At 54.9% G+C, this 12,198-nt stretch overlaps 1 protein-coding gene across 1 annotated transcript; it reads left to right on the top strand.

Annotated features, from left to right (window-relative positions):
- The first annotated feature begins 9,081 nt into the window (after positions 1–9,081).
- On the top strand, positions 9,082–9,996 carry FNDC11 (fibronectin type III domain containing 11). Its single transcript, XM_057416610.1, has one exon. It carries the CDS (start codon positions 9,082–9,084, stop codon positions 9,994–9,996), a length of 915 nt encoding a protein of 304 aa, XP_057272593.1.
- The last annotated feature ends 2,202 nt before the right edge of the window (positions 9,997–12,198 follow it).

Raw genomic sequence — 12,198 nt, 5'->3', positions numbered from 1 at the left:
CGGGTGGTTTCAGCGCAGTGGGGCCGCACTGGGGCTGGTTGGCCACAACCAGTGCGATGCTGAGGGGCCCCCACAGGCAGCAAATGGGGAGGGCAACCTGGGTTTCCAGTGCATCCCCAGCTTCCAGGTGAGTTATCTCAGGGCTGAAGGGCATCATGGCACCCACTGTGAGAGCAGCGCTGGGTACTCAAACATCTGCCCAAAGCATCCTCCCTGCAGGCAGGGCTCCAGCCGCACTGGGACAATCCCTGATGTTGTCCCTACCCTGGTGACAAGTGCGGTTGCAGAGTGGCTGCGTGATGCTGCTGTCCCCCCCTCTCCAGTCACCTCCAAACTCCCCAGCACAAACGCTGCTGCTGCACCTCCCAGCAGGCTGGGTTTGCTCTCAGGACTTGTCCCGTTTAAGCTCCATCGGTGACAAGGATCATTTTGCCACCTTCCAGGTTCATGGCATCCATCACTTCCCCGCAGCCGGACCCGCAATGCGCTCCCCGCGCTCCTACAGCCCCTCCTAACGTGAAGCTGAAATCCAGCAGGAGCTGGGCTGGGAGCTGGCTCATGTCCCACGCGTGCCGAGGGCGAGCAGGTGAGCTCCCAGCACCTGAGCAGCTTTCCCCAGCAGCAGCAGCAGGGAAGGTTGGTGTCAGTCACCAGGAGGAACGGTGCGCTCCGGATTCGCTCCCTGGAGACCTGGCATTTCCTATGCAAAGAGGTTCTCAACGCCATCAGGATGCTTCGAGTACGTGATCGCTGACAGAAGCACCCCAGCGCCAGCCCTGCGCTCCGTGGGGACCGGGATGGGGCACGTGCTGGGGTAGAGCTGCACGTGGCTTTGGCGCAGGCAGGCAGAGCATGGGGCGGGCAGGAAAACCCCACCATGAGGCCAGGCTTGTCCTGGGTACCAGCTGGGCAAGGACCATCCTCAGCCCGGAGGGGCTCAGCATCAAGTGAGTGCCGCAAGCAGCCCCTTTGCTGTTCCTCTCCCTCCTTTCACACACAGGGGGGTTTTCAAGAGCCTCCTCTCTGCAAAGCCCTGGCTTTGTGTCTCACAGCAAAGCGCTGAAGTCAAAGCCGTATTTCTTGGGAGATCTCTTGAGCTCCTCAAGCAGCAGCCACTTAAGCACCAGCTACTTGAGCTGGGAGGAGGAGAGCAAGGCCTGCTGTACGGGGACGGCACATTCATCTGCCTCATCTCCGCATTGATGAATAGCTCTGGTTTACCCGTGTCAGGCTCCAGCAAAGCAGAGGATGAACACTAAAGCTGCGCTTGAGCCCACACACTCCATTTAGCCGGGAGATGACTCAGACGAGGCTCTTTGTGCGGGTGGAGGTGACGATGAAGCGCGAGGGTATGGAAGCGAGTGGGGGCTCTGCTCTCCCCACCGGCCACCGGGGAGGATGGACCCTGCTCACCCTGCTCTGCCGCAGGGCAGTGCCGGGGGTCCTCCCGCAGTGGAGATGGCATCAAGCCATCCCTTATCAAATCCCTTTTACCCCGGTGCACATCACACCCCAACTCAGGCAGCAGCAGTGCAGCCACCAATGTGTGTGGGAGGGCTGGGGACACTCCACCCTTCCTCCTGCCGAAAACACCGGCAGCTCCAGGGATGCAGCCCCAAGGATGCATCTTCAGGGATGCCGCTGCAAGGATGCAGCCCTTCGCAGCGTCCCAGGGCTGTATTAGGGCCAGGAACATCATCCAAACCACTCCCAGTTCCAACCAAGGCTTCAGGAAAGAAAGATGCCCGACTCAGAAAGCCCAATACCCGCTCTGCCTGCTGTCTGCCCTGAGTGCCCCCTATGAAGCTGCACAGGGCACCCACCCCACACACACTGCCCCTGCCTCTCCCCACAGCAACACCGCACAGGGCAGGGGCAGCAGCTTCCCCCAGGGCAGCCTCAGCTCAGGAACAAAAGGCATTTCTCATCTCCAGCTCATTAATGGCCCGAGCTCCTCTGGGGATGGGGCTCTTGTGGAGCCGAGCAGCGGGGGGGGAATTGAGCCCTCGTTTCCTCTGTTCTTTAAACAAGCCCAGAACTTTGATTCCATTTCTCTCTCCTCACAGGCTGTGCAAAGGGGATCTTGCTCTCCAGAATTGCATCCGCCTCCAGCCCCACTTAGAGCTGCCAAAGCTTCTGCTTCCCCCGGGAGCAGCCTGCGAGCAGCGGAGATGGATGAGCTGACACGGGCATGACTTCACCCCTGCTGCCCTGCTGCCGGAGCCAGCGGCTGTCGGCATTCCCAGAGCCACCCCCCTTGCGCTGCCAGATCCCAGCTCCCCCTTGGATCAACCACATGGAGCCCTGCCCCATGGAGCCGCAGCACCCCCTGGCACCCAGCGCCAGGGCTGGATGTGGTCCTTGGCACGAGCATCCCTGTGAGCAGCAAGCAAAGCCTGGAGCAGTGGCACATGGCTCCGAGCTCTAACTCTGCTCCCTCTGCACGGATCCAGCCCCGTGGTTGCTCCTGGTTTAACCCAGGAAGGGGCCAGGACCTGCAGTCTCGTGAAAGATGCTTGTTTCCCCCTTGAAAAGCCTTGTGGGAATCAGTGAGAGGCACCAGACCAGCCATGCAGGGTTCACCTCCCCTCTTCCACACCCCCAAGCAGGTCATTACCTTACTGTGCCTCACTCCCTCCTGTAACACACCATTTCCCCCTGTCCCTGTGCTTGGGGAACACAGACAAACGTCCCCAAACCCACCATAGCCTCCAATAGCAAGAAATCAGTGCCCCTGCCCCACTCATGCCCTGGGGGGTTTGCAGCCCCCTCCTTGTTTGGGGGCTGCTGTTGGGAACCGATGCTTTGGGCTGATTTATCCTCACTTTGGCACTGCAGAACAGCACGAGGGGTGGGTGGAAGGGAGCAGGAGCCGGGCCATAAATCACAGCACATGGCTCCAGCCCTGCAGTGGGCTCTGCCCCACTGGTACCAAAGGTGCTGCTGGTCACTGGGAGCCCAGTGGGATAAATGCTGGAACTCTGGGGCTGTTTTCACACTGCAGGCTCCAGGGAGGATGGATGCAGGGCTCCTGGCTGTGCTCCCGGCCAGCCCCAAGCAGGTGACAGCAGGGGACAAGGATTCAGGCCCAGCACGTTTCCCACTTCCCATCTTTGCTCTGTCCCACATCCAGGCCAACGGAACCCCTGCCAGGGAGGGCTGTCTCATGGGATGCGGGGCACAGCAGCCTTGCACTCAAGGATGTCTGCGTGGCAAAGCACAGCACAAGGACATCCGAAGGGGCTTTCGATGCGCTCCCAGCAGGATAAAGGAGCTTCCATGACCCCAGTCCGGCTCCTGCACTGGCTCATGAGGAGCCCAGCCCCTGCTGCAGCCTGCATCCCACACACGGGTCCCCTCACATCACCGCTGCAGAAAGCAGGGTCTGTGCCCTGAGTCCCCCTTTGTGCCCACCCCTCAGCACCCAGCAGGGGAGGGAAGCAGAGCAACAGGGGAAGGCTGGGCCCTGCAGTAACAGATCCCAAGGACGGGCATAGAATGAGGAAGATTCTTACCCCAAAACAGCCTTCAAACCCTCTTCTGCCCCAAACTGCAGCAGGTCCCGGCTCTGGGGCTGCCCTCTTTGGGCGTAATGAGCTGGGGATAATTGCTGCCCCCAGGACACAATTAACTCCTTCCTGCCCTGGCCCAGCTGGGGCTTGTGAATCCCAGGACAGCAGCTCCCCCATCGCAGGTTCCTTAGGAAACATCCCTCTTCCTTCTGAATCACGGCCTGACAGCACAGCACCGGTGCGTGGCGATGATTTAGAGCCGGGATATATCTGGAAAGTAGGATTTATTTCAGGTACATGAGGCACCAAGCGCAGCTGGGAGCAAGCAGTGAGTAAATCAGTCACACTTGGTGATCATGGGGCTTTGGAGCAGGTGGGTGCTGAAAGCCCCGCTCCTATGGGACCATGAGCATTAGGTGCTCATGGTCCCATGGTGCCATTGAGGGATGCTGCCGGGAGCCCTGGAGGAGGTGGTGACCCTGGGACACAGCCACCAGCAGCAAGGAGCAACAGGAGAGCCCAAAGAGCTGCTCCAAAGCCATGCACCCTCCATCTGCCCCGTGCGGGAGAGGCAGCACCGGGTGCAGGGTCCATCCTCCTCCCCGTGCCCGCCGTGGTCTCCTCTGCAGCAGAGCCCTGTTTCAGAGCCGCAGCAGATGTGAAATATGGAGATGGAAATTGCCAGAGCCTTTTAATTTGGCTCCTGCCAGTTTCTCTGTGTCAGCTATTGATTCTCCTAGAAAGATGAGGCCCCGCTCCCGCCGACAGGCGCTATCGGGGGGTTTTGCTTACCCCAAGAGCAGCAATATGTGTTTTATTAAGTGTCAGATCTCACTAATGAGAAGAGGGAGGAAAATCAATTGTCTGCTCCTATGTGGAGCCCAGCGGCAGGACTAACGAGTGCTTCCTTTTGGACAGGACAGGGCACGATGACAGACGTGGTAGCAGAGGGCTGGCAGCTGAGTGGAGAGGGGGGGAAAGGTGCTTCAAACACCTTTGGGGTTGTATTCATGCAAAGGGGTTCGTGGCGTGCTGCAACACCCGGTGGTTGGATCGAGCCCTGGTGCTGGGAACAGCACGGTTCCAGCTGCGGACTATGGGCAGGTTGAAGTTCCTATTCCTAAACCCAGGATAGGAGCTTGGCCTGTTTGGCTATCCCATTTCTCCATGCTAAATTTGGGGGTGCACTTTAGTGTTTGTGACAAAACCTCAACGCGGAAGTCTCCGCGCAGCCCCAGTGACAAACCCTGCCATCCAAACCCTGCCAAAGGGAGGAGCAAAGCCCAGGACCTCACCTGTGTGAGATGCTGCTCTCGGCTCTGCAGCACCTTTGTCTTGTACTTGAGCCTTTTCAGGTCAGTTCTGGGTACAGGAGCACCGTGGCCAGCACAGAGCTCACCAGCTCGAAGGCAGACAGAGCTCTTCAATAGGAAGACAGAAGCACAGAAGCTTAAAGAGCTCCTTTTGGGCCTTGGCAATGGCTGGAGAAGGAGCTGGGGTTACCCAGACCCCCACAGGACTCTCCTACATCCTTAAGCCCTGACACCATCGAGGCCAAGGGATCCACGACGAGGATGGGGATGCACGACATGAGCTCCCTGCAGAAACCTGCCATTGATACCCACCACTGATCCCTGCTAACCCCCCCTCCAAGGCAAGGCCATCGACCTCCCGTCATTCCCATTTGTCATCTTCCCTGTTTGTTAGCAATCCCACCTGACAAGCGCCGAGTTAATCTCTGGGCAGCTGTGGACTGAAGCTCCAGCTGCCCTTGGAAGACGCATTGATGCCTTAACCTGACAGGTTGCCTCCTCCTGCGATGCTCTGGGCCGCTCTGATGGATCTTGCCTATCATTCAGTTACAAAGGCTTGGCAGGGAGGCACTGGGCAAGCACATGAGCCAGCAGCCAGGCTAAGCCCTGACCCAACGAGCTCATGGCAGGGAGCATGGAGGCACCTTCACACGCAGGAGGCCTGGCCAGGTTGCTGAGGAGCACGGCAGGCGTGTGTGGAGCTTGTCGCTGTGACCCAGTGGAACCAGTCTCTTCTCCATCACAAACCAACCAACCGGGCAGTCCTGCAGCAAAGCAGAGCAGGGAAAGCCCTTCCCACCCACGTGGTAGCCGCTGCACTTCCTGGAGCAGTTTATGTCCTGTTTCAACACATCTCGAATAGGGATTCTGTTTAAGTTCACAGAGCTCCTGACGCTTGGTGAAAGAGCCTTATCTCACCGTGGACACAAGCGCCGGAGTGTGCCTGGCCTCAGATGGAAACACGGCAAAATCACCCCCAAAAAGAGAAAATCCCCCCCCCCCAGCATGCCATGGAGCCCAACAGATGCCATCAGCGCTCCAGAATTCCCAATGGATGAATATGACCATCCTGGATGAATACTAACATCGGCAAAGCAGCAAAGAGCAAAGCACATCTGTGAGGGTCCCTGGTCCACGCCATGCATGACCTTAAGGAGCCGGCTTCCCTGCTCAGTGCTGCACCCATTGCACCTTGTGCTGAGCTGGCATTTACCATTGCCTGGCCGTCATAGAGTGGTTAGAGTTGGAAGGGACCTTAAAGAGGGTTGGAAGGGACCTTAAAGAGGGTTGGAAGGGACCTTAAAGGGACCTGTCCTGAGGCTGTATCCCTGCAGTTTGCTGTTGAGGTCCAGGCTTGGTAAAAGAGAACCAAGCTTTAACCCATCCCACAGCAGCTCAGCAGCTCCTTGGAGCCCAGACTCATAGGAGGCTGCCTGGTCCCATGGAGCAGAGGTGAAACAAGCTGGAAGCACAATGGGGATGTCTCATATGGGGAAGCAAAGCTTTGGAAATCAAATGAGTGCATTTGATTTCCAAAGCTTTGGAAAGCTTTGGAAATCAAATGCATCAAATCTCACTGTGATGCTGCTCCACTGGGAGCAGCATCACAGTGAGATCATAAACGCCGGGTGTTCCATACTGCCTGTGTTCCGCCTAAGAGCCACAGTGGAATGAAGGAGGCGGAGGGGCAGCAGTGCCGTGCTCCTCACCCCATGTATCCACATCTGCCCCCGGGTGTCCCCGCACACACCGGGAGCTGCATTTCCTCCGGGACTGGAGAAGCAGTTTACGAGGTGAGGGTACCGATGATTCTGAGGCCGATGGCCCTATAGATCCTTGGGGTCTGTCCCTACGCATGGGGACATTGGCTGAAAGGCTGAGCGAGCTGGGCTGGGTCAGCCTGGAGAAGAGAAGGCTCCTGAAGGGGAGACCTGAGAGCAGCTCCAGTGCCTGAAGGGGCTGCAGGAAAGCTGGAGAGGGGCTTGGGACAAGGGATGTAGGGACAGGCCAAGGGGAATGGCTTTAACCTGCCAGAGGGGAGATGGAGAGGAGCTCTTAGGCAGAAGCTCTTCCCTGTGAGGGTGCTGAGGCGCTGGCACAGGGTGCCCAGAGAAGCTGTGGCTGCCCCATCCCTGGCAGTGCTCAAGGGGAGGTTGGACACAGGGGCTTGGAGCAAGCTGCTCCAGTGGAAGGGGTCCCTGCCCGTGGCAGGGGCTGGGACTGGGTGAGCTTTAAACCATCCTGTGATGCTGTGATTAAACCACTGCCACCAAGAACAAAAAGCATCAGGGTGAAAAGCAGAGCCTTGGGGGACACGATGGATGCTGGGGGCCCCGGCCCAGGACCGCACATCACAATGCATCGCCATGGCAACCAGGGCAGCAGGAGGAAGCCACAGCACTTCGTTTGAGCTGTGGGAAGGTGTTGGGGTGCCCCGGCTCCCCTGGGTGCTCCCCAGTTGCTGTGGGTGCCTCCTTCCACTCCACGCAGACTCTGGGTGATCCCAAGGCAACGCGGCTCCAGCTTGGGCAATTGCAGCCTCCTGGCTGCAAGCAGAGTGCGGCTACGGGGAAAGCAGCCATGGCAAGGAAAATACAAGGGGTATGAAAACAGAAAGGGGAAACATGCACAATCGCAGCTCTGTCTGTGGGCAAACAGGCTGCTGGAGAGAGCCAAACCACTCTGAGAGCAGGGTACCACAACCCAACGCATGTGCCGTGCCTGGTGCGCTCCATAGGGGGATGCTGGGAGCTGGCTCTGCTCCGGGTGAGGTGGGGTTTTGGTGTGTGGAAGGAAAAGGAAAAGGAAATCCTGCTTGTTTCTGAGGCCGACGGCTCCCTTGGAGAACAGGTTGCTGTGAATGAGTGAATTAGCTTTAATCACAGCGTGGCAAAGGCCAGGCAGCTGACAGGTTTACAAACACTTGAGAGCCCTCCAAGGCAGTGCTATTGGTTCTGTCATGTATTTAGGAGAAATGAGGCCAAGAAAAGTGGCTCTGCCAATTCGATAGCACCAGCCAGCTCCCACCAGACCGGTAAGAGCTGGAACACCCCGCTTAGGTACGCCAGCTTCAATAATTACAGGCAGAAAATCACACAGGAGGAGAGTTACCCGTTGCTGGGTTGTGTCGGCACAGGCTGATCCAGGACACAAGAACCTGCTTCCAGGCTTCCCTATGTCTTTCCTTTCCAAACCAAGCGCGTGCAGCTGGTGAAAGCCACGCTCTTGATGTCAAGCTGGGTTCTCCTGATGGTATCACCAACAACAGGGCATTTATTTAGCTCCTTTCTGTCTATGAGACACAAGCTGCAGGAGCACCACCGAGAAACCCCTTCTGCCCCGGCACCACCAACCGGGGCAAGTCTTTGCCGGTAAATGAAACACTGAAGGCTGGGGCAGCAGATAAGGCATTGGGAAGGACCATCACCTAAACGCCTTCTTAACAGCCAGCTGTGATCTGTTCACAGTTGCTTTGCATGTGTTCCATTCTCTTAGGGCACATCCTTTAGACACCAACAGCATCCAACAGAAAGCAAGGAGGTATCATGGTCCCAGGTGATGATATAAGCTAAAACCCAAGAAAGGGAAAGCAATAAGGCACTGAAAACCCTAAGTTATGGCTGTCAGTCCACTGCTGAAGGTAGAGGAGCAAGGAGAAGCACCAGCTTTCCTCTTGAAAGCTGTTGTGAGGCGCACTGCATGGTTCTGGCTGCTGAATAGCAGCTCACGTGGGGGGCAGAGGGTTAATCTGAATCACCAAGGTGATTATGTAGCTGTAGACCTGGCTTAGAGGATGGGTCTCAAACGCAACAGCCTGGCAGATTACAGAGGGAGAAAAATAGACATCTCCAGAGATGTAAAAGAATGGAAAGCAATTGCTTACAGGAGTACAAAGGCATCTAATTAGAATGGAACAGAAGATAATAAGATACAGAGGAATTTTGGCAGGGTATATCAGAGAAGAGCTCCTGACAGTGAATATTATTAAGCAGAGGTAGAAATGCTCAAAGGGGGAGGGTAGAAGGAGCCCAGCTAGTTGGAATATGGAAAAGCAGACTACACAAAACATCAGCATACAACCAGAAAGGAAAATTCCTCTGGAGCTCCATGGAGTTTAATGGCTCTTTCCCATCTAAAACTGTTAAGCTAAGCTTGAAGAGAGAGGAGTCACGGTTATACTCCCTCACAGCTGCTTTTCCTGTGGTCCTTGATGTTGTTATTTCCATCTTCTTACGCAGCAACCGAGCTTTGGGGTCATGGCTGCAGTTGCCAGTGAGCCTAACAGCAGCTGGGAGAGCACTGCGCAGAGGGAAGCCCAGGGCAGTGGCACCTGGGATCTGTACGTGCGACAGAGAAGCCTCATCCGGCAGTTCCTGCGCTCCAGCCTCAGCCTCCCCTACCTCCAGAAGCAGCAGAACAAGGTTCGTGCCCTGAAGAGGTGCTCCTTTTACTTGGATATTGAGCCCAAATACGTGAACGTGACAGACCAGAACCATGGGATGCATCGCATCGAGATCCTGCAGCTCATAGGCGGCCAGCGGCTGCGGAGGGTGCGGAAGATGGGAAAAACCCAGACCCAAATCCAGCTGCTGCTGCTAACGGAGCTGTTGGAACAGCTGCACCAAGGCCGGCAGGAGCTGAACTTCTATGTAGAGTTCTGTGACATGACGACTTTCTTCTCCCAGTGGGACAGGATCAGGCAGAAACTGTGCAAGCTCACTGGGTATATGGAAACCCTCCTCTCCTTGGAGTTCCCAGGGAAGATCTGCGTCAAGCACAGCCTGGTGTCCCACATGGATCTCACGGGCAGCAGACCCCCCAGCTTCAGCCTGTCCCTCTATACCAAGATGCCCGTGGTTTTTGATCGCAAGGAATCTTTTGCGCTCGACAACTGGGCCAGGCTCAAGTGGTTTACGGAGAACCAGGAGTCACACCTGGAACAGTGCGAGCTGAGCTTCAAGCTACTGACAGTCGGGTTGGAAGTGGGATTCGGCAGGACCTACCAAGTCAGCTCCAACTCCTGCGTGGTCCACAGCCTGAAGCCCGGCAGATCCTACGAGTTCACCATTAGAAGGTCACCCGAACAGGCCCTTGTCCTTGAGGAGTGGCACGACACCATCGTTCTGACAACGCGCACCACCAAAGACGTGCAGAGAACCCCGGAGGGATGAGGTGACGCACGGGAACGTGCCTCTCCTTTGATATGTTTGAAACCATATGAATGAGAGTTATTAAAGGCAAACCTTATTTTTAAGTGTTAGAACTAAACCTGACCTCGTTCTTGTTTTAAACAACAATTTTAGAAGCATTTTCCCCAAATCCTTCCAGGTTCCAACCTTCTCGCATCCTTTGGCAGCAGTTTAGCACCCAACGCTTCCCCCTGCCAGGACTCACAGGTGGGAGCACTAAATCAGGCAGACACCTTTGAATTAGATGATCTTTGAGGTGCCTTCCAATCCGAACCATCCTATGATTCTATGCAAAGCACAGGTTACGGAAGCATCTCCATCATCCAGGGCTTGCCATCCACTGGAAGATGCCCAGTGCCAGCTCTAGCAATGATGCTTTGTTTCCCCATGCTTCCCCTCCTCTAAAACACTTGAACTGAATCCTAAGCTCTCAAATCACTCGCCTTGTCTTATCTCCATCTCTGGTTCCTCTCACCCTCTACACACTGGCCTGTACTGCAGTTAATGCAGTACCATTTGGTTCAGTCCAGATAGAGCCATCCCCACACAGATTCCAGTTAAACCACCACAGAAACAGAGCTTTTCGTAATAAAATTTATTCTTTAAATAAATCCAAATCATTTTTACAATTATGGCTTAAATATCAAAATCAAACGAAAAACAACCCAGGAATGTTTGAGGTTCATTCTTATAAAGCAGGTAAAAAAATCTGTATCCAAAACATCATTTGAGGTTTGCTGCAAGTCACAGACGTACAAAAGATAAAAGCCTGCCCCATCTAAAGTTCCTCAATTTTACACTTCATGACACTTAACATTTCGTTTCTATTTAAAAAACCCCAACAATTTATTGCAGTAAATTGATTGTCCTACACACATCTGTCCAATCCCTCAGGAACGGGCCTAGGGGCCTCTCCTTTGCCAGCCAAGGAGAGGTCTCCCTGTTCTGGGTGGCTGTGGGGTCACCACCAGCCCAAGGAGGATGGCTACAACCCCATGGACCATTCCTTCCTGCTTGCACAGGTTCCCCTGGTTCAGCCCAGGCCCAAGCTCTAACTAGTGCCAAGGAAAGGAAGTTTTCCTGCTGGATGAATCCACATCTGTGTCCTGCAACAAGGTTCTTTTGTCTGTGAGCTGCAGAAAACATAGAGCCTGGGACTGGACAGGCACCCTGTGCTGCCAGTGGATTCCTATTGGAGTTACCAAAGGTTTGGTCATTGAAGAGCATGTGCTTGAACAGAAAATTCAATTCAGGAGTAAATTCCAAGCTCTGTGTGCAAATGAAACTGGACTGCTTGGAACTCTCTTGTCTCTATTTATGTCAGTGGTTCTCTGTCCATGAGCACAAGGACAAGGACGCGATATAAAGCTGTCATTAACAGTCTATAAAAACTTGGATTAATTGCACTTCCAGCTATCCCTGACTCCTGCAGCTGCAGGACCAACTCTACAGGTACCTGCCCACAGCCCAAGCAGCCCAAGAGTCCAGCCCAGCTCGGGTGGACTAGGGCAGTGTTTTCCAAGCAGTGCCTATAAAATGCATGCTCAGAGGGAAAAAGAAGACGTCTATTGTCCTGCAACACAGAGGTGACCAAGCAAAGCATCTCATGACCCTCCAAGGAGTAGCAGCAAACACTTTTTCCCCACTGAGGGCAAGGGAGATGCTTTGTGAGGTCTCTTTCCTGGTCTATACAAACACATGGGCAAACTCCACTCAACAGCACTGGACGAAGCCACCACTCTTGGGGTGAGTTTGTGTTAGATGTGATGGAATAACCAGCAAAAACCACCAGGGAGGAGGCTCCACGCTTACATTAGATCAGGAAAATGAGACCCGCTGGTTCCAAAGAGACCAAGGTGACTTTGTCAGAACAATGCTGGCACCATGCTGAAGTATTCAGCCCAACAATTCCAGCATCTCCTGCGATCCTCCCCATCACCTCGGAGGTACAAGACTGCATTTCAGTAGTCCACAAAAAGATTCCCGTGCAAGCTTACTTTGGAATTGCAAAAACCAGGCTGGCGCGGAAGAAGATCCCAACCAGGATGACTTCAAAGAGGAACAATGAACGCTGCATCTTCCCCGCTTTCATCGGGCATCTTTAGAACCAGCAGGAGATACCTCCTATGGGCTTTTGTCCCTCACAGAATCACCAGCCATACGCCTATTATCATGCTTCAATAA

The sequence above is a fragment of the Pezoporus wallicus genome, unplaced genomic scaffold (genome assembly GCF_028554395.1).
Source record: "Pezoporus wallicus isolate ANWC-B61680 ecotype Strahan unplaced genomic scaffold, APGP_CSIRO_Pwel_v1 contig_13399, whole genome shotgun sequence".
Taxonomy (NCBI): domain Eukaryota; kingdom Metazoa; phylum Chordata; class Aves; order Psittaciformes; family Psittacidae; genus Pezoporus; species Pezoporus wallicus.
This window is presented reverse-complemented; position numbering and strand designations above follow the sequence as displayed.

Excerpts from the sequence above, each read along its gene's own strand:
- FNDC11 (XM_057416610.1), top strand. The coding sequence starts at position 9,082 with ATGGCTGCAGTTGCCAGTGAGCCTAACAGCAGCTGGGAGAGCACTGCG.